The 25,270-nt window shown below is 44.5% G+C and overlaps 1 protein-coding gene across 1 annotated transcript in view; it reads right to left on the minus strand.

Moving 5' to 3' along the window:
• Positions 1–2,933: 2,933 nt before the first annotated feature.
• The window catches only part of FOXO3 (forkhead box O3), a 90,308-nt gene continuing 67,971 nt past the window's right edge, over positions 2,934–25,270 (minus strand). The window contains exons 2-3 of the mRNA XM_082276595.1: positions 18,410–19,844; positions 2,934–7,092 (exon numbers count right to left, since the gene is read on the minus strand). Of these exons, the coding sequence (XP_082132721.1) occupies positions 18,444–19,844 (1,401 nt within the window). The 3' untranslated portion in view covers positions 2,934–7,092; positions 18,410–18,443. The remainder of the gene's footprint in view (positions 7,093–18,409; positions 19,845–25,270) is intronic.

The raw sequence follows: 25,270 nt of genomic DNA on the forward strand, positions 1-25,270 counted from the left end.
ATTTAAGATAAAGTGCTGGTGAAGTATGAGTTTTCTACTGAAACAACAAATGCAAGACAAATACCAGGCCAGTCATTCACAGCAGAGGCTTGGAAAGGCTGGACCTCTCTCTCATGGAGGAGAAGGTGTCAGGAGCAGCTTCCTCTGCTGCTCTCCAGGGAGCACCTCTGAGGTGGCTCTGCCAATGCAGAGTTTTTCTCCATCTTTTGCTTTGGAGGTCAGAGGTAGAGTACACCTGTATTTCTTAACTACCACTTCCTAACCAATGCCATCCTTTCCCAAGGTTGTTAGGAAGAGCAGAAGGAACCACTGTCCATGCAGCAGGTGAATCCTCAGAGAGGGTACAAGATACCAGAGCGAGGTGCTGGCACTCACTGTGCTTTGCTCCCCTGATGTCCTCCCCATCCTCCCACACTGGGCCTCGCTGCACCAGCCATGGGATCTTGCAGGGTTCAGAGTGGCCCTCAGAGCACAAAGTTGAGCCAAAGTCTGACACTCCTGCAGTGCCAGGGTCCACAGGTGCCAGCAGCAGCCTCAATGCCCCTTGCAGTGAGCACTGCTGGAAGGCTAATCCCCGGGGAAAGGCAACACTTGGGAATTGCTCTGTGCTTTAAATTTCAGCAAAAACAAAGTTTTAAGGTACTGCCTCAAAAAGAGTGAAAACTGAGGGAAAAGACTGTTGATCAGCATTATATTTGTCTTGGAAATTGGAAATATTTTTATGAGATATCATACATTTTTACAATTTTCCCCCATTTCACCACATGTCACTTGTAGGACATAGACATCTTTAAACCTGCATGGCATAATGTAACACTAAAAGAACGTTACAACAGTTACCCTCATTTAGGTCAGTTGTTCCTACTGAATTGGGACATTTTATCTCATTTTCTAGATTAAATCAGGTCCTTGGTATGTCATCAAACCATCAAAAAATAAAAGCAGGAGACGCTTTGTTCTAGTAAGTAAATGTTTTGACATATGCAAAACTGCTCATGTCATGAGTATGCAAAGAAAATCCAGGTGCAAAAATAAAAATTTCAAACTGGAGATTCTGAATTTTGTCAGACAATTCCAAAGTTTCTCAAAGATATCAACCACAGTTAAAAAAAAGCGCGCTTACCTGGTGTTTTTTGTTGCTCTAGTGGAATTTTCTATGCTTTGTACTTATGTGATAAATATATTTTCATTTTAAAAAATTCCACAGGTGGAGCCAGTGGGAAAAAAAGCTCTGTGGGCTGGGTTGGGCAAACAGAGATGCTGTGAGACACTGCAGAAGCCGCAGGCAGTGGGATGAATCTGTGTAGCAGCAAGAGAAGTATCTGCTCCATCTGGCTTGGGCTCCACTTCATCCAAGACATCTTCCTTTTGAACGGGGAGATTCCAGTCATGATGACTCCACCAGAAGAAGAGGTAGCCTCCCAGATTTACTTATCTCAGCCTTCTTGAAAGCACCCCTAACTTCCTTGGCAGCAGTAACCAAACAAGAACTGTAAAATACTGTTTTCCCTGGTCTGGCTGAACTCACGACTCAGCATATGTGGTGGGGAGCTCCTAAAATAGCTCTCTATTGCCTCAACAGCCTCAGCAGCAACTTGAGAAGTCTTTTGCCTTCTGGGACAACTTGGAGAAGTTTTAAAATGTTTGGACTTATTTTGAAAGTACTGTGAAAGATAAGAATGGTCTATTCCAAGGCTGGGTGAACTGAAGGTCACAGCTAAGGCATTGCACAACAGAACCAAGTAGGTTCAGCACAAAACTCACTCAGGATTTGATCAGCTCATCTTCATTGCTGCTGCTGCCCCTGCCTAAATTCACGTTAAAGCTGAGTCCCTTCAAACTGGCACCTCACCGGTCCAAACAACCACACAGTTTGTTCCAAATACCAGTGGGGCAATGCCAAGGCAGAAGGCACAGGTCCTTCCCTGGCAGAGCCTCGTTGGAGAAGCCTTCTGAAAAAAACAGCGCAACAGCTCTGTTTCTGAGGGGAAGCTGTAGTTGCTGCAGGACAAGTGCACTCTCACCCTGGGAAGTTTAATGCACACTTTCTCCTGGTCAAAGACTATTCTCTGTCTGGATCTTGTCATGTTTCAGGTTGTCTCTAGGACAAAACCTGAACAGCTCTTGCTATATTAAACAAGCGTTCTCCCCAAACTGCTCTTTATTGCTGCAGTATTTCAGTGTAACATTCCTGTGGGCTCTGCACGGACAACATCGTGGTTTGTACCCTTGGAGTCACAAGAACCCCCCTCCCTCCTGTGAGGAAAGGCTCCCCTTTCTTGAAAATACAATTTCTTCCTGAAAAACGACTCCAAAAGATCATATACATCTGTGGCTTCCCATCAGGGTGGGAGAAGAGCTTTTTGTCGACATGTCTCTCGTTTCTGAGCACGCCCTCCAGTGCTTTGGCCAGAGCCCTCTGTCTAACTTTCTGCTGAGTCAGCCTGCTGGTTTTATTATCCCAAATCCCAAACGGGTGGTTTCAAGTACTCCAGGCATTTTTCAAAGACAGTCTGAAACCCAGCCAAGCCCATGGTGGGGGGTGTAACCCTTCTCCCAACCACGTTTGACTGGTTCTCTCCCAGGTCAGGCGAGCTGGTCTGCAGCTGCAGAGAGCAGCTGCCACCCCTGGGGACAACCCCCCTCTGCCTCCAGAATCAAGTGAACTTTGTGATTTCTTACCAGCAGAAGATGATTCCCCTGGGGTTATTTGGCCACCAAAACTATGCTGGCTTGGCTGAAGGATTGAAAGGCCGAGGCCCATGTCAATATGCATTGACAGGTATTAGTGGATGCAGGCTCAGGACCCCTTCCCCACCAGGCCCCAGGCTCCCCCCAGCCATTTTCACCTGCTGCTTGAAAGTCACCCCTTCTCCAGGTCCTGCATTTACATGTCTGTCTATGACACAATAAAAACAGAGCCAAGGCAAATGTGCAATGTAGAGATCCATTATGCTTTATTTACATGCGTCACCATCTCTTTTACAAACTAGATTACAATTTAAAATGGAATACACAAGGCAATATCTACTAACACCGAGTGGAGTAAGCACTGTGTCTCTACTTCATTTGGAAAGGGGCAGGTTTTGCTCCAAAACAAACTTCCTTCCAACCTCTGAGTAGTAAGGTAATATATTCCTCCAGGGCAGCATCTTTTTTCTTTTTTTGTTTTTTTTTTTTAATATAAAATCCTCAGTAAGACTGCAACATGAGAGTATCTGCTTTCAAATGAAAGTACAAGATAGCCCAAATGAAAAGTATAAACTGTTCAGCTCTTCGGTATGTAAAGACGGCCATGCGCGATAAGGCTGTGGATTTAATATTCTTCCAATTTACATGGCTTGAAACAGAAACAGATAAAACAGTTTTACAGATACTGTATACATATTTTTTCCAATCATGCAACTTTTTAAAAAAAAAGTTAAACATGTGAAGCCAAATGTACAATCCATTTTTTCCAACCCATAGTTACGAAATGTATCTGGTCCCCCTTCGCATCTGTTGGCAATTCCAAAGGTATATTGTGTACTTGAAACAATTACAGGACACCAATTGCCAAGCAATGATATAATTTTAGAGAAATACATGACCTAAAAGGTAACTTTTTTAAGCAGTGGCACAAAAATTTCTGGAGTAAAGCAGTGTTTAACTACGCAATTACTCTTAAGAGAATTTTTTTTTACAAAATCATTAAATCAAGACCCAACCTGTGACTAGAAACTGCATAAATAACACCTTTTTGGACCTTTTGTTTAGACCAAGCGTTCAAATGATAACCATGTAATTGTGACCTTGACCTTCATCTGTTTCACATGATTTCACAAGGAAAACTTCTAGGCATAAACATGTTCAAAGACTCAAAGGCCAAATTTTCAAAAAGCAGGTTCCCCAAACTAGCTATTCAAGTCTTAATTTTGACACCTAAATAACTGGCGCTTTGAATTCAGGGAGATTTATTTAGCACCTCTGGAGTGGAGGGCCTTTGCTGGGCACCTCAGCAGGTGTAGAGGGTGATGACCTTCCCCTGGGCCTGGGGGGACCTGTCATCTCCCTCTCCTTCAAGAAGCCATGAGGGTAGAGCAGCTCGCCCCCTGTGACCATGCTGGAGTCCCTGATGTTTGGTGCCTGACAGCAGGCACTTCTGCTTGAAAATTTTGACCCCAAAACTGAGCAACAGAAACCAAACCAAACTGAAGAGGCTGGCCAAGTCCATCCCTCTTTATAGAGTGCTAGGATGTTCCCCAAAGCAGGGGCCCAAGCTGTCCCAGCCACGCCAATGGAAATTCTCCCTTTGACATTGCTGGAAGGCAGGTTAAGCCTGTCAGCCACTAATGCTTTTATTACTTCTTTTAAAAAAACTTCTCTGCCATTGATGGGCTGTCTTTAAACCAAGTGTTTTTTCTCCATTTTCTGAACAGAGCGGGCCATAGTTTTGTCTCTCATTTCTGCCAGTGGAAAGCAGTTCCTCTGAACCCAAGCAGGTTCAGTTGCTGGAAGAGAGCAGAATTTGCCCCCGCATTTGCTTTAAGCTTTCAACAGGCCTTCCCTTGCCTTTGACAAGAACTGAATTTGCACCAAGACAAAAAATTAATTACGGGGTTGGGTCACTTTGGCCATACCATCGAGTCAGGCCTTACTGGATCTGTCAGTGATGGTGGGTCTTTGGGCAGCACCGGGGGTCTCACTGGAGGCTCGTCCATGTAGGGATCAAAAGCTGCACCTCAGCACAGGGAGCCACCAAGTGAGCTCTGCTGACAGCCAAAATGTGGGGCTGGGGCACAAGTCCAGCCACGGGGCGGCAGCTGCAGAGAAGCCTCAGAGAACGAAACACCAGAGGGAAGTCCTTCAGCATGCACACACATTTTGGGGTGTGCCAGGAAGCTAAGAGCTAATGGCACATGCTCAGAGGAGGCCAGTGATGAACTCTTGACCAATTTCAGCAAAAGATGCCTGCAGTTGGACTCGGGTAAGCCAGATGCCCAGCTGTGCCACAAGCATCCTGGGAAGATGGCTGCTGACCGACACGGGCAATGCACACCACCCAGCTCCAGTGAATGCAATGAACTAGGCCACATGCCGACAAGTAGAACCCCTCAGTGTAAAAAGAAAAGAGAAGTTTTTATAAAAGGCAAATGATAAACCCTTGGCTGCTTGGAAGAGTTGATATGCTACAGGGCTATGCTAACCACAACTGCACAGAGCCTACACAGTCATAACTGGGAGGAGAAACCAAGAGGTGCATCTTTATGAGGGAACAGCATGGGGGCTACGCTACAAAACCAAAATTTCCATCACATTAAGAGCTGTTGTTTCACCAAAATCACCTCAGGGACCTGCAAAGTAAGGAGTGAGGAAGGGCCCACGAATGCATGTGTGTGTTGGTGCATGACTGTGCATGTGCAGTGGCAGTGGCAAGAGGGAGTCACTCCACATTGCATGGGACACAGGTTGGTGGGAACTCATGCACTGAGACTTTGGGTTAAAATGCTAGTTTTGTTTTCCTAACATCCATGCATAATGATCCATTTCTGTACATAATAAAATATATTTATATATTTATATGCATAATGCTTTTATGCAATGGAAAAAAAACTTCATATATCGCTTTGGAGAATTATGTATACACTGTCCTATTCAGAACTTCTTCATACCGAGTTCCTATGTACCACTGGTGTTTTCCCCTCTTTTTTGTATCCCTCCCCCCCAAGATACAAATAAAAAGTAATCAAACTTTCCAGATTATAGAGAGGATCTATACAGCACCATACCTTTTATTCATTATTATTATTAATTATTATTCATTTTACAAGAGAAAATCTTAGAAGCAAAATATATGAAACTGCCTTGTCTTTCAGTGTCGTTTATCCTGCTACAATCTACGCTCATATGAAAAGCCATTTGTATGATACTGTGACCTTGCCATTTCCACTCCTGCTTCTTCTGCCACAATGGATTATACATAATGAGAAGGAAAAAAATCATCAAGGATATGTCCAAAACAACAACAAAAAAAATAAACAGGATCACTGAAGCCGTAATACACACAGCAGTGACCTGTGCCTCAGCTCCTGGCATTGTCACTGCAAGTCACCTGCCGATGCCCAGTCACTAGGTTTCCCTTAATTTCTGCATTTTCAAACACATCTCTGCAGGTGACTATGTTCACCTTGTGTGGCAGCCCAGCCCATAACTCCTTACCAGCTCACTGCGGCAACGGGGGCAGCTTTGCTAACCTAAGGCAGGAGGGGAGCCTGCTCCAGTGGGGAGGAAAGGGGCTCCTGCCTCAGTGCATGTGAGGGCAATGGCACCCGCTGTCAGTCTGTCCTCATGAGCCAAGAGGCAAACTCGCCGGCTTCCCTTGTTCTGCAACCAACTCTGGGTTGACCCTTATGGAAAACAGGGGTGTACCATTAAATTTAAGGAAGAGTAAGAAAGAAACCAACCAACCAACCCAACAAACAAACAGACCACGCACATCCCCTCTCTGGAATTCAGACAGTTGATAGGACTAACAAACGCTGTATATTAAGAAAACCCTGACACCCGAGCAGTGTTGGGTTACGGTCATTTCCTTGCATGTGCACAGTGCCTCAGATTCTCCAGGGAGAGAAAGTAAAAATGGTTAAAAATCTACGGAAATCAAACTGGAGGTTGTACGGGGGAGGGTGGGCAGATAGGGAAAACCTCCAAAAAGAAAAGCCAACTTAAAATATCCCATAAACCATTAATATATTGAAACACCACATACTCATTGACAAGTAACTACTGTAAAGGCTACACAGTGTGTTCTCAACAGGATGGTGCTGAACATTGTCTCCACAGCAGGTGCTTGGCCATCCCAGAAAAGGAAAATTTTGCATACTTCAGAATGAGTTCAATTTCCAACAAAAAGAGGGAAAAAAAAAAAAAAGAGGGAGGGAGGGAAAAAAAAAGGTTCTTCACTCCAGTAAGGGGCCTATTAACAGTCTGCTTCATTAGGAAAATAATGCAGGGTTCACAAAGGTCGTAAGCTGTAAACAGTATCACTGTCCACTTGCTGACAGCAGATTTGGCAAAGGGTTCTCTCTCTACATCTCGTGTCAGTTTGAGGGCCTGGAGAGGAAGAAGAAAAAGAAGAAAAGACAGTGAGAGTACTGCACGTAGAAAAAAAAACACAACAAAAAAGGCAACCAAGCAAACCTCCAAAAAAACAACAACTTACACTGAGGAGCAATTCAGTGTAAGACATATGTTTGCACCCAGGAGCTTCAAACATATAGCAATGAATAAGTTGACCCTGCCTGATAACACTTTTCCCTTGACAAGGTTCATGTGTTTCTTTGCTGGCTTAGCTGCTCCCAAGCAGGACAGAAAAAACCCTCTCTCCAATGAAAAATGATGGTCAAGTCTGATTTACAGAAACCCAGTGCACTGTCTATTTGTTAAGCATATTTCCAGGTAGAAGCAATGAAGGATCCTCCAGCTTTTCTCCATTTTTCATGATCACCCTTTCTCAGCATCACCAAAAAGCTGAATAAATCTTCTGTAAGTGTTTGACATCCACCACCACCCTCGAAGGACGGACAAAGAGGCTGCTCAAGACAAACAACAAGGAGCCATGAATTTCAGTGTGGACTTTGGAGTTTTCCACTTTCCTGCTCACACAACACATCAGCAACAGACAGGGTCCACCTGGCTTTAAAAACTGGGTTAGGGTCCATCTTATTCTGTAGCCAAGAAACTTCTCTGTGAGAGAGAAGCATGGGGAAGACACCGTGGATACAGCATGGAGATGACTATGAAGAGACATGATAAGTAGGTAAAACACTGAAAACAGATGAACATTTCAACCAAGGAAGCCAAGGGGACAGATTTTTAAAGGTACTCAGTGGCTTAAAGGTATAGGCAAGCACCACATAGGGTTTTGGAAAGTATGTACATTTAAACATTCCCATAGAATCCTCTCACATCTTCAGAAAGTCCACTCAGTAGACATCCATGTTGCTGGGCGTGTGGCTTCTGGCTCTGAAATGGCTTCTGAAAACTTAGTCCCCTCACACCACTTACTACCTTTTGAGGATTTTCCCCAAGATGAAAGATTGATGATTTTTTATACAGTGCAAGAACAAGGGGACACTGGTTGAAACCAAAAAGCCATTGAGCTGATTACAGGAATGTCTTTACTTCCAAAAGACCCTGCTAGCAGGCACCCTCACAAAAAATGGCGGATTTAGTGGAACTGCTGGTTTAATCAAGACGGGCATCTCCTGCAAGGAGGATCACTCAAAGACTGTCTCCTGTCTAAGGTGCCAGGCACTGATCCTATGATAACAATTTATTAAAATGACCTATTCTGATAATGCTAAATGATTGATGGAAATTTAATCATTTTGTCTCATGGTTATTAGAGCAACAGCGTGACAGCTGCTCCCTGCACCATTAGGGGAGAACTTCATTCAGCACAGCTTAGGGAGCAGACAGATTGTGCATTTCACCCAAACAAAATTTGGCTTTAGCCTTAATTATGTGGAGGGGTTTGGGGTAGACTGTTTTGTGAATAAAGGGATTTCTGACTGGATCAACATATTGATTTCTTTATTTTCAAAGGGCAAATTAATGCTGGCCGTTCGTTAATGTGACTGCCTGGCAATGACTCCATTTGGTGAGCCCCGATGGCCATAACAAAGTCAGCAGAAGATACCCAGACAGGCCTGGTAGCCCCCAGTAAAACCTGGCTAGTGGCTCGCATGCAGCTCAAACAAGTGCAAGCCCACTTCTCTACTTCGTAAAGCCTGAGCACCAGAGGGGGCTGGAAGGGAGCGACTTCCCGAAGTGCAACATCCTCTGAAGGCAAGGCGGGTGCCAAACGCCACAGCCCAGCAAGACGGCTCCCTCTCAGGCAGCTGCCAGTTATGCTGCGCGTGGGCTTAACTGTGGCACGTGTGAGAAGTCCTGCTGACTTTGAATAAAGCTATTGATTAAAAGAGTACAGAAACTCCCAATAAGGTACCAGATTATTGCTAAACATTTAAATTAAAAATCTATGTGAAATATTATTCTATGAAACCAAGTGACAAGAAAAAAACTGGAGGATGGATGAAGACTAGCATCTTTTGCGGAAGTGGCACTGCCCGATATTTTTTCTTGAGGGACCTGTACTTCAGACAGTGCCAACATTTTGGAGAGAGATGCACAGCTGAGATCAATATATAGCAGAACCAAACCATGCTCCATTTTCACCTGGACTTTGGAAATGGACTGAAAATTGCAAAGAGGTAGATCAAAGTCTTAACCTGCCTGCCTTCAAACGACCCTGTTTAAGTCTGTAATAGACCCACAGTCTTGCATTTTGTCTCACCACAAAAAGCCTCTGTTTACCTTGAGTTAGCAGCCTGCTGCCCCATAGCAATGAAAACTCTATCAAGGCAGGGAAGCAAGTACATCTCCATTTGCCACAGAACCATAGAAGGATTTGGGCTGTAAGAGACCTTAAAGACTGTCTAATCCAATCCCCCTGAAGTGAGCAAGAACATCTTCAACTACATCAGGTTGCTCAGAGCCCCATCCAACCTGGCCTTGAACACTTCCAAGGATGGGTCATCCACCACCTCACTGGGCAACCTGCTGTGTTTTACCACCCTCATTGTAAAAAACTTCCTTATATTTTATCTCAATCTACCCTCTTATGGTTTAAAACCATTATCCCTTGTCCTACTGCAACAGGCCCTGCTAAAAGCTTTGCAAACAGCCACGCAGGAGATGAGACGTCCCCTTCTTCTGCCCGATTCTCTGCCCTCCCATCCTCTACCTTGCCACTGACCAGTTACAAATGCTACTCCCACTTTACTCTGCGGCCAAGCTGACTGGTTTTGATTTCCCTCCAGCAACAACATTTTTTCACCTCTGTCTCACATCATTCCACCACTTAACCTGATGGCCATCTCCCAAGCCCCATGCCAGCTTGAACACCATCAGAGCAGCTCTGAAGAATCATCTGCCACCTATTGCTTTCTCCCTTTGATTCCAAATGGTGCCAATTATGCAGCACTGGAAATTTCTTCAGAACAGAAGGGTGACACAGTGATGCTCCCCAGAGTGGGGCATAGATAACGTGCCCTGGTTTATCAGTGAGCCAACACAGCAATCAGCACATGAAGTTTTCTGTTGGAAGAAAAGCTGTGTGCTCCTTTACACAATTACGGTATGAGAAATCTGCACTACCAACACACAGCTCCTCTGTATGGCAGCCTAACATGGGGCTCCTGATTTGGCTGGAAGGCTTGTTGAGTGGATCTCATCTTGGAAAATATCACCATTTAGAGGTCTGTAAAACAAGTGTTCTCCCTGGGTACCACTTGGCAACAACTCTCCAGGGACAGGAAATCCCAGTAACTACTTTTACTGTCTAGACACTTGGGATGCAAACATTTTCAAGGAAACTCATGTCCTTCGGTGACAGATGTGCATTTGTTCTGGTGCCTCTGCCCTTCAATTTGTCATCGCCTCCAGCAATAGAGCTTCTACTCCAAAGTGGGGGTAGGCTCAAAAAGCAAGACTTGATTTTGTGTGGTTACAAGTTAATACTCTGCCTGAGGTTTCACAGCTAAAGACCGAAAAAATGAACAGAATTTGTTTAAAAACAAGTAAGGAAGATGACTGCTGTGGCCAGTCTTTCTATAGTGACAAAATTACAGAATGATATTTTTATTTCAAGCACAATAAAAATTGGAAATCTCAATGCCACAGCAGGTATGCCACAGTAGGACCCTGCAGGCTTAGCACACACTGCACTCGGATGGCCCTGTGCTGAGGGACAACACTGAGGTCAGGGGACACAGCCCAACGACAAAAAACAAGAGTTGTCAACTTCATGTGGCTTTATTTCCTGAACTTTCAGGCATGTTGCAACTTCACTTTTTCTCTTTAAATTCTAGTTGTAAAAATAGATCTTTCCCAGCTCAGAACTGGGGGCAGAGGGTAAGAGAGAAGGATGGAAAGAGGAAGAATGCTAGCACAGGACCAGGACTTACGGGACCTAAAATGTTGCAGTGCTTGTAGCTGCATAAGCATGTAAAGTACAAAAGTCTCTCTTTTCCTTCTGTTGCTGCTCTTCCAAGAAACACTGCAAACTATAGGAGACAACCAAGTATTTTGGAAGTATATGTAACTTAAGACAGCAGATCATTCTCTCATCCTGTCTCAGCTCCTTGGGAAAGAAGGCCAGAACTGTAGTGAGCTGCCACAACTATTTATAAGCAGGTTATTCTGATATCCCACTGGTCTACAGAATCATAGAAAAGTCCAGGTGGGAACAGATCAGCATCTGTCCAACTTGCTGTTCAAGGCAGAACCTTAGGTTAGGTTATTTAGGATCCTGTCACGTATGGAGTACTTCCAGCATGGGAGAATCCACTACTCCTCTGGGCAGTTCATTTTACCCACAAAGGTGGGTAAGGTCCCTTTTAGCCATTTTACAGTTGAAAAGGAAACGCCGAGCCCAAGCACTGTTGATACATAATTGCTGTTGAGAACCATCACATCTGGCTGGGTTTAATCCTCTGCCCTGGCCAACACAAAAGAGCTTAGATACAGGACAACTTCTCTCCATAAAGTCATCAGGTTTCTTACTTGACAACCTTTTAGATAATTTTATCCCCTGCATTTTGTTCAGGAGCCTGAGGAGTAGGGTGGAAATCCTGCCAGTTATGGGTGACACTGCCATTGACTGAGAGACTTCAGCCCGGTGTTCAACACAGCCACTTTTAGGCAGGATGCTGCTGGATTAGAGGAAGAAGGCAAAAAATACTTGCAAAATATATCTTTTGTTAGGGGTAAAGCCCATCAGCTGGAATAACTGTGCTTTCTTTGGCACTCAGGAGCACTGGGAAGGAGATGTCTACTGTGGATCACAAAAGGATGTGTAACTACTGCACCTGTGTAAGACCAGAGGAGGATTTTGCTTGCATTTTTGAATCTGAAGAAAAAGTCACATTTTGGAATGAAAGGTACCTGCATGGCTAGAAACATCCTGAATTATGGGTTTACAGTGCTATGGAAACATGCTATGTACCTGTTATTCTGAATGTGCCCATAGAAAACTTCTTTTCCTTTGCCAGGTACCAAGCCTATTTTAAAAACATCCTCCCTGCTATGGAATCTTCTCATTTTCCTCTGCAGTAAGTTGGAAATGAGAGGCCAATACAGTGTTGATAAAAGGCAGGACATCTTCTATCATGACTTACAAGTGGCAGAAAAGGCAAGAGAGGAAAGGTCCTACCTCAAAACCAGATTTTATCTACATGTGTATGGAATTACCTATAAAAGCCAGGAGATGTAGACAGTGTGAGGGAAAAACAAAGGGCAAGACATCGAGCTCAGCTGCAGAAGTACATAAACACAAGGCATTCTCCACAGCATCATCTGGAAAAAGTGGCCTTTTTCCTGGAGTAATGGCAGACAGCCGTGGCTGCACAGCAGCTTCCACTAGCAGAGCTGCATCCCTGTCCGATTAGTGCTCAGCAGATGTCCCCTCTGCCAGACTCCAATAACTGCCACCCTGTGCAGTAATCTGAGTGGAAAAGCTGATTAAACAGCTCCGGCAGACTGGAGCAGAGTGGGGCATTCCCACCACCCAGCCACAGGTATCTGATTTAACGGGGTCAGCGTCCCCACACACCACTAGGGACTTGATCGGGGACTGTGCTGATGGGAACATCCTGCTGGAAATCCTTCACCATCGGCACCAGGAGCCCAGGGTGGCTCCTTCCTTCATCCCCCTTCCCCAGGCCAGGACAGAAAGGCTGGCTATTGGCACACAGTACTACTAAAACATGCACTCCCACTGCCTATGCCATACCTGTGCTTTTTGGCTGTCATCAATACAAGACTTAAACCTCTCCAGCTGTCAGTTCATCACCTGGGCTGAGTGCCCAATTGCTATGAAAAAAAGATCCTGTCCTTTCCTCAGCTGCATGACGCTATGTTTCTAAAAAGGAGCTCTTATTACGCACTTCTTCAAGCAAATATGCTTTCATGGGGGCTATTTAAAAGTCTGGCTCAAAGGAAGGAATAAACAAAGAAAAGCCACCTGTAACCAGCCCAGCTATCAGGCAAACCACATATCGAGGGACCAACACTGATCTGCAGCTCTAAACAATCATTATGGCTCATTCACATGAGAAAGACGATTTGCAAAGACTCATTCTGTAACAAAACCTGTGCACTGCTGATCCAAGGAGGAAAGCACTGGGGAGACTAGTTGATGCGGGCTGTTCTAAAAATACCAGTTTGTGCTGTCATCTGGTGAGAGTATGTCATCCTGTAATCTTAGCATCTGCAGGGACAGCAAGTTTCTGCCTAATTATTGCTGCTGAATCACATGACAAAGCATGAGGTACTAAAAAATACAGCTATATAAAACACCAACAGAAGAACACCCAAACCACAGGGTAAGACCACTGTCCTGGCTTCAGCTGCTTTACACTCACGACACAAGCCTGTGGAGGCAATCCTGGTTTTCACAGATCTTTTCCCTGGGTTAATAAAACCCCAAACAATAAACCCAGATTAAAAACATACCAGAACAAAAAAGCCCTACTCCCAGAAGGAGTGAGAAATTCATTGTGTTTGTGTGTCAGCTCCTGCTGTCTTCACACAGCAAGAGCCACATCATCCCTGCAAGCCCAGGACTGGCCCCTGTATGCAAGGGGCTTTGATGAGCTTCAGTGGGACTTCATGGGGGGCAGTCCCAGTGGAGTATTCCCAGTTTTCCCCTCTCCTCCTCCCCAGCAGCCATGAGAACAGAGTTTGCTCCTGCGCCACCGATGTGTTCCCCAGCCACCAAGGAGCCTGCTCAGGGCAGGCCCTCCTTGGAGTTGAAGGGATCCCTGTTCCCCCTAAAATACATTTTCTACATAGATATTTTTGTTCAAAGACTAAACTTGGCATGTATGGTGTTCAGCTAGTCACTAAATCACCTTTCAAAATTTGGGCTGGCAGAAACAACATTTAATTGTTACAAGTGCCACGACCTTAACCACTAGCCTACTAAAAATGGAGCAGAAGAATGTGCTGCTCTTGACTTTCCTTTAGATTTTTTAAAGGCAGACAGCCCCAACTTAGCTCTGTGTAAGAAACTTGACAGCCCTATCCACAAGACCTCATTTTTGAAAATAAGAGAGAAGGAAGTGCAGCTATGGTCCTGAGGCAGTTAATGTCCTCAGGTAAGAGGTCCACCAACTCAGCTTTCATGGGCAGAAGATTTCTGGTAGAAAACAAAAATAATCTTCTTTGTGGCAAACTGTACAGAACTCTCTGATTCAAAACTCCATCCAAATGGAGATCTTTGACTACCTATTTTCACTTTTAAGATGTTGTTGTAAACACGAAGTCACACTCAGACCTACTTGTCTTTGGTATGAACTGTACACAGAAACAGACTGAATATCAATTAACAAACTGGCAAGTAGTCCAAGCTGATATGGACTAATGTAAGACTAATAGAAATTTTGTTAGGTTTCCTAAGATTTTTTTTCATCAGAGATGTTAATAATCAAGTGTGAACATTACATGGCATTGCTATTTGCAGCTTGTGTACTCTGCAATAAGAAGATGTGGGACCTAGATGATACTAGTGGAAAATGAGTGACTTTAACTGATCTGTCAAGTATTTTACATGTAATTTTCAAACAAGTCAACATGAGTCCAGCCCAGCTCTGTTACAGAGCCCAGAGGCACCCTGATGAACAACACATCGACATCTCTTTCAGAAGATGCAGCTTAGATAAGTTCTTCAGACTATGCCACCAGCTCAAGAAGTTCCTGCCTTGCTCATGCTGAGCCTTTCTCCACCCCATGCCCAACCGTGCCAGCATTGCTGCCTGCATTATGCCATTGTGAACTGGATCACTGAAACAATCCAGGTAAAAGCAACTTCTTGGATGGGTTTTGATGCTGGAGAAAATGTTTGCCTGTGCAGCAACTGTTCCCCAGCTCCTGACCTTCCAGGCAACAGCAAATGTCCCAAATAGTCTTCTCTGATGCTCTGGTTTGGGGTGGCTCTTCAGCAAAAGCCAAGTCCCTTTGGACTTGCCAGGTGAGATGGACCCCAGAGCAAAGTGCAGAGTTGTGGGAATCCCACAAGAGAAGGACCCATTAATTTCAAAATAAAAGGTATTCTAGAGACAGGTGAGGGAACAGTGATGTCTTTATTTATTGATAAACCCACTGAAATGCCAACGTGATGATTATGAGTGGGTGGAGGGCATTATCCAGTGCTTTTGGAAAGCAGGTAGAGATAGAGAAACAGAGGCCCCAGGCAGTATAAGTGGGAAAAGTTATGGCTGAGTGAATAAAGCAAGAAAAAAAAAAGATTTTTTCCATTCCTTCTTGTAAGAGAAAAAAACCCAAACAAACCCAAATTCATTTACACCCCTCAATAAGGTCCCTCTGAAAGGCTGGGCATGGGCAGCCTTGTGGGCACAGGTTAGTGGGGTGGGATTGGGCAGGGCTCTTTGCAGGGACCATGCACAGGCTTGTGTGCAGCAAACGTGCACAGCCACTAAACCTGCGACAGTGGCATCCCCTGCAGGCATTTTTTTATTTCCCTATGAAGAAATTGTAGTTGATTTTCTTCCAAAGTAAACCTCCCTTCATACCTAAGTATGTATAAATTAAATATCTATGTATTTGCCTTCTTTCTTTTCTTCCTGAAAACTGACTCCAATGTTTCTCTTATTTTTAATAGAAAACAAAGCACTCACTATTCCTGGGTATGCCAGTAATCCATTGTAACTGCTTCTGCCTGCCTACAAAACACACCTGGCACCCTTGTGAAACAGATTTAGCATAAGCAAGTGCCAGGCTGTTCCACCAAAAGCATTCCCCAGTCTTTGGGCTTATAAAGATTCATTACTGGGGTCATGAACATTGTTGAGAGAAGATTTTAATTCAGGGATCCTTATTGCTACAGTGGAGAAGTAACCGAGAAAAGCAATTCAGAACAATTGCATCTGATGTCATGTGAGAAGCCCCTCTCAAAACATGAGATGTTCATAAGGAGGCAAACTCTCAAACAGCGCTGCTTAACAGATGAGGAAGGGTGCATGATGAACCAGCTCAGCAGAAATCATCTGCATTTGCACCTGATACCGGAGGCACCCTGCAGCAGCCGGTCCACTTGTCAGGGAGAGGGAGAGAGGCTTCCACAGATGACTGGACAGTAATCCGCCGAGGAGAGCTGTCTCGTTAATAAATCTGTCCTCTGCAATGAGACTCTGCTCACACAGATGTGTCAGTTCCTTTATTCAGAGGGAGCAGCCTGAAAAAGATCACGGCAGCTCTGCTTTCTGAGGATGCCAGAGGCTGGGGTGAAGAGGCAGCAGGGAACATTGGTGAGGAGGTGGGATGCTGTGTCTCCTCCATGCTGCCCACACAAGTCCCCCTGCGGCGGCTGCTACCTACACGCAGCACGCAAAGCTATGGAAGCTGGAGGCGGCCCTATTTGCCTGTGTCAAGCAAAACTGTCAATAACATCTATTTTTCAGGCCCCATTTGACAGATTGTACTGCTGGATGTTGCACAGCAATGAGGTTCCTACAGCCTTTTTTTTTACATCAGGCAAAGAAGTTTTTTAAATCCAAGCAGCTCGTGCACCTGAAGGAGAGAACTGGTCAGCAAGCATGACCTTCTGCAAATTTTTGCCTCCTCATCCTTGAGTCAATTCTCCTTTTTCCCCCCTTTATTTTCCTAAATTCTCCAGTACTGGAACTGAAGAAACCCCAAAATTCATCTGTGGCCCTAGCCTTGCCAAGTTGCCACCTTCCTCAGGTCAGTGGGATGCAGAGTCCTCTACAGCCCATCTCCGCAGCCCATCTCCTTCCTGTGCATTGCAATGCTCTTGCCAAGAGTGAGAAGATGTGCAAGAACCAGAGGAAATGCTTCCACTGACAGAGAAAGGAGTGTGCACACCAACCACTCCATCAGAGCACAGCGGTTTTGCAGATTGACTGGAAGGAGGATGGCTGGGCAGCCTCGTTCTCCCTCACAGATAGCAGATAACAGCAGGTCTCCCAAGGTGCTCCATACACACAGGAAACAGGAAAACATTCTGGAGGTTCACCACTGCTGCTCACCTACCACAAGGCTTCCCCTTGAACATCTAACTGTGAAACAGTGAATGAAAATGCAATTAAAGATGAAAGGGGCAAATTATGCACTGTAAAGTCAAAGGACACTGACTCCTTCTTTCCATCTTCACCTGGAAAATAAGAAAGCTGGAAGTAAGCTGTTAACTGAATGAATGCCTCATTTAACCTCACCACTGAGATGCTCTACATACTATTTTGAAGTTAATAGAACACTTTCAATAATTTATAGCTAACCTTTTATCTTACTATATTTTGAAATTTACTCCCTTATACTAATAAATAAACAAAGGAGAAAGGGCACTTGTGTGGCACCTGCCCTATGAGTCAGGGAATATGTATGTGCGAGCAGACAGAGGTATGGGCAGGAGCCTGCAGAATCACAAAAGGATGACAGAAACAATGATTACAAGCCCCCAGCTGTGGAAAATAAGCAGCGGAAAAAAACATATTAAACTTGAAAAAAATTAATCTGAAGAAGCTAACATTTAAAAAACACCTATGTCAGAACCCAAACCTACAGACATTCTCTTGGAGGAATCCAAAAGAAAAATATATCTACCCCATTCAGGGGTGGGGGGAGGAGGACAACAATTATTGTATACTTAAAACATTAAATAGGCCAGGACATTCCTGAGACCAGGATCCCATCAATACATATATCCTCCATTTGATACCTTTTTTTTGGCCAAGAAATACAGTTTTGAGAAAAAGCAAACCCAAACAACTTTGCTAGTGTTGCTGTACCACAGCAGCAGCACAACTCTGATTCTGTCCAGATCTGTCCCACACACCTGATCCCCAGTGAGTGCTCTGATCTTGCAAAGACACTCTTCCTCCTCCCCCACAGCAACACTGCTCCACTGACTGCAGAGCCCCTGACCCCATCCCTCTATAACACAGCTTGGATACATGTGGCATCGACTGCAAGAAAGAATCCATCTGTTGCAACTTCAAAGAAGACGAGTTACAGCTCTGCGATTCCTAAAACCCACAAATATTCCACCTTGGTTTGCCTGATTTGTCATTAACATTTCTCATGCCTAAATTAAGAAGGACGCTGAGCACCAGATGCGTGCTGACAGTGTTGCAGTCGAACAGCTTTTATAGCTTAGCCTCGTTTCCCTCCACACCTCCACGTTTCTTGGTTGTGCCTGCTGCATACCAACACACAGCAAGCCATCACAAGCCAAATTACTATTATTAGTGCAAACTATTAGGGGTTTGCTGCAAACTCTAATAAAACTAAGGAACCAATTATTTTACCACATCTATGGGGCACTGACCTGTTTGCCCATTTTCCCTGTTCTCAAAGATCCTTCAGCCTGGTACCCAACTCTGTGATGAAGCCTGTTTAGCACCAGTGAAGTTCCCCACATTCAGACCGACAACGTTCTGAGCTGAGATGAGGGAATCAAAATTAAAATCCAGCCCATCGGCATCCATGAGTTCACTGCGGATAATGGACTCCATGTCACACTCCAGGCTCCCATTGAAAATATCCAGGTCCAAGTCACTTGGGAATTTCTCATGTCCCATGACCGGGAGGTTCACGCTAGAGGAGTACAAAGAGGAGCCTGACAGCGGGTCAGAAAGCGTTTGCATAGACTGATTGACAGGTGACTGCTGATGTTTGGTGGATCCCAAGCTGTTGGAGTCACTCAAGCCTATGTTACTGATGGAACTGGACAAGGCACGGCTGCCACTAAGAGAGGAGTTGTGGGACTGGTGCTGGTGATGGGACAGGTTCTGATTGACCAGACCGCCCTGGCTGGACTGCGCAGCAAACGACATCATGGGGTCGTTGCGGAGCATTATATTCCGGCGGGAATTGTGGGCAGACACAGCTGTGCTGGCTTGTGACATGAGTGGGTCAGACTGTGTCATCATGACATCACTGTGACTAAGTGCATCAGAGGTGAGAAGATCCTGCAGCGTCTGATTGTTGTAATGAGAAATGGAAGAGAAAGTGGCCTGCTTGTTCTCCTGAATTGTCTGCATGGGTGACTGGCGGAGGGAATTCAGGGATGACGGCCCAAACACAGCGTTGTTGAAACTACTTGACGGGGAGCCCAGTCCTGAACCTTTGGAACCATAAGGAAAACTGGAGCTTCTCTGCATTATCCCTCCTGTGGGTGACTGCTGGGAGGGAGGGAGTGTTATATTGTCCAAGAGATCATCCATGAGGTTATCTGTCAGTCCATCATTCAAGTTCATTGTCCCAGCCATATCAGTCAACCTAGGCAACTCCACAGTACATGGTTTGTTTACTGATGGGGACAAGCTCGAAGGACTACTGTACAGCATGGGAGAAAGTGGAGCATCGTCATCTTGAACATCATCGAGCTCAGTGCTTGCCAATATTGGTGACAAGCGGCCACTGATCGTACTGGCATTTGAATTTGTACGGGAGCGAAAATCTGTCCATGCATCCAGCTCGTCGCTGCTGCGGGAGGTGGGACTCCCTGGCCACTTGGAGAGCTGGGAAGGGCTCTCCTCACTCGTCTCCTGGGCAGTCTGCAGAGCCGCCTTTTTCTTTGCCGCCCGCCCTCTGCTCTTGGTGTACTTGTTGCTGTTGTCCATTGACACAGCACGTCTCCGGGGCGCCTTGCCGCCTTTTCCACCATCTGGATTGATCATCCACCAAGAGCTTTTCCCAGTGCCTTCATTCTGTACCCTGACGAATCGGCTGTGGAGCGACAAGTTGTGCCGGATCGAATTCTGCAAGAAAGGAACAAAACAAAACATGAAGACTGTCACCCCATTTCTTTTACAACCCAAATCTCAATCATTAAACCAACATCTCATTATGACAGCAACATTAATAAAATCATTGGACCCTCCTGGATATCTCTGTCGGTTTCTCTGGTGCTGGATATGGGAGGGCTGGAGTGTAACTGTGGCATGCCGGCGTGCTGCTGTAAAGCAAGCCCTGAGCTTGCTCGAGCTGTGCATTCCTTGTGCCCATCTCTACACCCCTAAAATCTTCATCCTAAGAAAAGGAGTGTGACATTCCTGCTAGAAAGGAGCTAGATGTTTCTCCCTTACTTTTGACTCAGGACAAACTACTACTATCAGCAATCTTGCCATCAGTTCCTTGAAATAAAAACTGCAAAGGCGCAGCAAAAATCTGGCTGGAAGGGTAGTCACACTCATCGCAGCCTCTGCAAATGTCTTTTTAATTCTTCATGGGCACGTGTGCCGTATATTTGTTATAATAATTCCTGAGAAAACTGCAAGTGCTGTTGCTCCTCTCCCACAGGCACTCTGTGCATGACTAAGCTGTACCTTCTCTCTTGATTAGAGGCACCAGAATTACGCCCGTACAGCAGTAGCTGGCCAGCTGTCCCCTCGCTATGGTATCCTCACGGTCTTCAAAACATGATGTGACACAGTATGCAACGATATCCCTGTCCCCGTAAGCTGCTGGATACAGAGCTCTATAAAGCTGCTGAACACAGCCAGATACTCCGTGCTGTACAGGATGCTATGAAATACAGTGCTCTCAGGGGAGCCGGCACACAGTCTACTCTTGCATTGTACCTGCTTGCACCAGTCAGCAACATCGAACTGCCCAAAATACATGTTGGCTCAACCCGATGATGACCGCCTCAGAATCAGAAAGAGCCTGAGAAAACCAGCCCATGGTACCCCCAGAGAAATGGCACCAGATTTAAACCAAAATAACTGAGATGAAAATCCCACTCCACTCATCCTGCTGATCTCGTGCTTAAAATATGGATAAAAGAAAGGAAAAGCAAATAGTATTTGTTAATGTGAATGCTTCCAGGTTTGGCAAACCAACATTTTTTTCCTGTGTGGCAGTCAGAAGATTTTTGGAACTATCCCATATTCCTTTGAAAACCCCTTGTGCTATTCCTCTAAGCTTAAAGAGTTGCAGAGTTCTTTCTTCTTAAATTTTGGCAATTACCAGGTGTATCTATGAAAAGGATAAAATCACATTTGTCCTATCAACATCTTTTAAAAATACATAGTAAGACCATAACACAATCAAACCATTCAGAACAAGTGTCCTTTGTTTACAAAACACTGAAGAAACTCCAGATTTAAATGGGCAAAGAATGAATCAACAAATCATTCATCAGCACCTCAACATTTGCATCCTTAGGATAAATGGATGCTTGACAGAAAGAAACTGAGATACATATAAAGAAGTACAGCCCAGCTTTTTTAAAAACAATTCTTTTCAGTACAAAATGCCTTTCTTTCCCCACTGTTGAGCATTGTGGTTTTTGTCAGATTGTGAAATGGAAAACATGCCTGAAGTTCTCGCACGCAGACAGCAGACGTGGTTGTGATTATCACTTAATGAAAAGAGAAATCATATGGACCATGCTTCAAAACAGCAACTGTTATGTTTTAAACAATTTACACAAAGCAGCTGATCAGACTTTGCTGACATGCTCAAGGCAAGTTTGGGTCAGTGCCTCAGCTACAAGCACATCCATTTCTGAGAGACTATCATGCCATCAAAATATGGTGGATTGAGTTGCACCATAATCGTTCTTCAGTCTAAGGAGGGAAAAAGCTTTATATTGTTTAACTGATGACATTTTAACCATATTTTGAGTCTGGCAACAGTTTAACTTCTAATAACTACGCACCACTCCTTACTTCCTCAGGTTTCTCCCTGTAAAACTGGCTGGAGAACTGATGGGTTTTTTTAAAATAACCTTTGTTGATATTCCAGCTTGTATTGCATCTCTGCAGATAGCTCTTACCCTCATTCCCTGTAACTTCCATGGACAGCCACTTGTGAGAACATCTGCATCGGGATTTCTCCATGCAAAGACCAAGCCAGGCTTCAAAAGCCATACAAACCATGCTGTTCCCCACATAAAAAGGCTGGGTATAAGAATACACGGCATTGTGACTCTTGCTAACAAAAAATACATCTTCGAAAACACAGAGGAGAAACACCTGAGGTGGTGTATGCAGCGTGCCATGCACAGCTTCAGATATAAAAACACTCAGCCAAAGTGCCAGCAGCTAACAGTTTTCAGCCTATAGTATTCTCATAAAAGGGCTTATTTCTGCTGATGGTATCCATAGTATGAAACTATTTGGCCTAAACCCATGAAAAATCCTAAAAGGTGAAATTGTGAGACTGAGGCGCCTTTCAGGATGAGGACTCCTGCATGTGTGGATATGTATGTGCACACATGTAATTTTCTTCTTATTATATCTTTTTGCTCAGTGTCGATTTTACACAAATAATAAAAGAATGTAATAATCTTTCTGCATTGAAAATTGGTGGTTATAAAAAATCCAAGCAGTTTGTTTTCCTTTATGTTAAGCACTATGCCACTTATAATCCTGCTTCTGTTTTTCTTTGCTTTTCTTCTGTAGGAAGATTTTCTTAAGCATAATTATGGGTTAATTTATTTTTGTGTACCCCATCTCCACCCTCTGTTCAAACACTGCCTTGAAACCCACTTCTTTCATGTAACCTCCCCCACTAACCTCTTCAGCAACCGTATCTGAGTTTTTTGGTTTCTCCTTCTGTTGGATGCCTGGCCAAATCAAATTAGGGCTGGATCCTATTATCCTTTCTCCTGCAAGTTTTGCTACAGAAGCCACCAGGATTGACAACTCACATCAGTAAAGACTGTTGCACTGCACTACCAGGCAGCAATCTGGATGGAAACAACTGTATTTTCTACCTGTTTTCTGAGCTGTCAAAAAATATTCCCATCTGCTTAAAATATAGGAAAGTATATGGGGACAATTGTTGCTCACAACCACATGCGTTACTCATATATGACCATGCAACAAACCACAAAGGAGGTGGGGAAGCAAAGAAAATACAGTTTATCACTTGAACCCACTGCTGATGAAATTAATGGGGATTTGTCTTTGACTTATGTGGGAGATGAATTAGGCTATGATGATGGAAACCTAACACATTTTTTCATGCCAAAATGCAATGAGAAACTTTAAAAGATGTATAAAGGAACTTCCATCATCTGTCCTGGAGACCATATGTAGATGGGATAGATGCTAGCCAGGCTGCAGACAGCTCACATACCACCGATGGGTACAACATACGGACTGTACTCAAGCAGACCAAAAAGAAATATGATGAGCTCCTCCACTTATTAGTGTTACTATTTATACTGGACTTGGAGAATGTCATGTGCTCTACTGAAAGCCAGAAGACTGAGGTTCCTGCAGATAACATCTAGACCATCATGAGTCCCCTGAGGCCAGACCAGCTGGGTTGAAGTTCCCTTTGAAAGTGGTCCTGCAGGGAGGAGGGACTGTCCCTGGAGACAAGGAAGACTCAGGGCAGAGGAACACAGGACACTGGGCAGAACTGGTGTGAGCAGAGGATGGTGCAGTGCCACAGGCAAGCAGTGCTGCTGTCCTACCTTGGCTTAGGCTGATGGCACCAGGAGAAGGGGTGAGCTGGGTGCCCATAACAGCCAGGGCAGCAACACCAGGGCTTACAGCACTTTCCCCAAACTCAGGGCCATCATGCTCTCCACTTCAAAAAATGTTGATCCACTGCACTGTTTTTTATTCGGTTAATACTCCTCAAGGGATCCAGCTACATTTTGCTTGCAAGAAAAACCCCTGAGATCAGCTACCATGTCCTCATTACACAAATCTCTCTCTATTTTGGTAAGTCTGAAAAGAGGCAAACTGAGAGAGAGGACGCTCAAACATTTCCAAAGTGCCATATCCCTCATTTGATACAAACAACTGAATGAGTCTCCCAAGGAGGCTGGGACTGCATGTTATTTCAACACTCATACCCGGTCAGACAACAGCAGCAAATGCCTGAGCCTTTAAAATGGAGAAAATTCCCCCTCCCTATGCCTGTTTCAGCCTCTTCCAAGCCGTGTTTACCTTGTGGAGCCTGTCCACTAACTCAGACACCAGCTGCAAGTGCTTCCACTGCAGTACAGAGTCTTTTTTGTCTGGAAGCAACATGTGGTATCAATTTATCATCCTCGACAACGCAACAAGGAATCCACTCGCTTTAAAAATAAAATGAGAGTTGTGTAACTTAACTCTTAAAACTCCCTGCTTTAAAAAAAAAAAAAAAAAGCCTAAAGATTAGCAAGATGAGGTGCAGCTGCCGGCTGAGGAGTCCAAGTTACACACTGGTCTGTTTTTCTTTCAGTGTTTTGTAGTGAGTAGTGAATTTGCTATTTCAGATATGGGCTCCTAAACTAAAGTTACGGCAACAAATCAAAAGCAGTAGTTTAACAAGTGGGATATTAGGACATGGTGGGAGAAAAACAAACACTATCTGCAGACCCATAAATGCCGGTAATGCTCACTTGGGAGAATTACACTTTATGTTATCCTATATTAACATACATAATGTTTTACCTTCACCATATGAAGTTGTCTGGTAGCCATGCAGTAGAGAAAGGCATCAGATCTAATACCACTGAAAAGAAGCCATGAAAATAACTCCAGCTTATCAGCCTCCAGCTGAACAGAGGGAGTCCAGCTTCTCCATGGCTCTGCTTGCTCACTTGAATTTCAGTTTTCAGCTTAGGCCATCTTGCTCAAAATAATGTCACACAAATCTCATTTGGGATGAACACCCCTAGAGGCAATGTCCACCAGAAATTATTTCTTTAAAAAAACCAAAATAAAACTACTTTTTTTTTTGCATTTAGTGGTTGATGAAACCGGAGTCTGTGAATAATTCAACACATTCGACACCTGTCCAGAGTAGTGTCCGTGCCTTCTCATGAAGTAACTCAAAACTTGCTTCAACTCAGTTTTCACAGAATCATAGAATCACAGCATATGCTGAGTTGGAAGGGAATCATCAGAATCATCAAGTCCAACACCCAGCCCTGCATAGGACACCCAAGAGTCACACCATGTGCCTGAGAGCTCTTGAACTTGAACTCAGACAAGTGATGCTGTGACCACTTCCCTGGGGAGCTCAACCACCCTCTGAGTGAAGAACCTTTTCCTGATATCCAGCCTAACCCTCCTCTGCCACAGCTTCATGCCATTCTCTTGGGTCCTGTCACTGGTCACCACAGAGAAGATATCAATACCCTTTCCTCCTCTTCCCCTCATGAGGAAACTGAGACTGCAAGGAGGTCTCCCCTCAGTCTCCTCTTCTCCAGGCTGAACAGACCAAGTGCCCTCAG

This window comes from Coloeus monedula, assembly GCF_965178545.1.
Source record: "Coloeus monedula genome assembly, chromosome: 2".
NCBI classification, from domain to species: domain Eukaryota; kingdom Metazoa; phylum Chordata; class Aves; order Passeriformes; family Corvidae; genus Coloeus; species Coloeus monedula.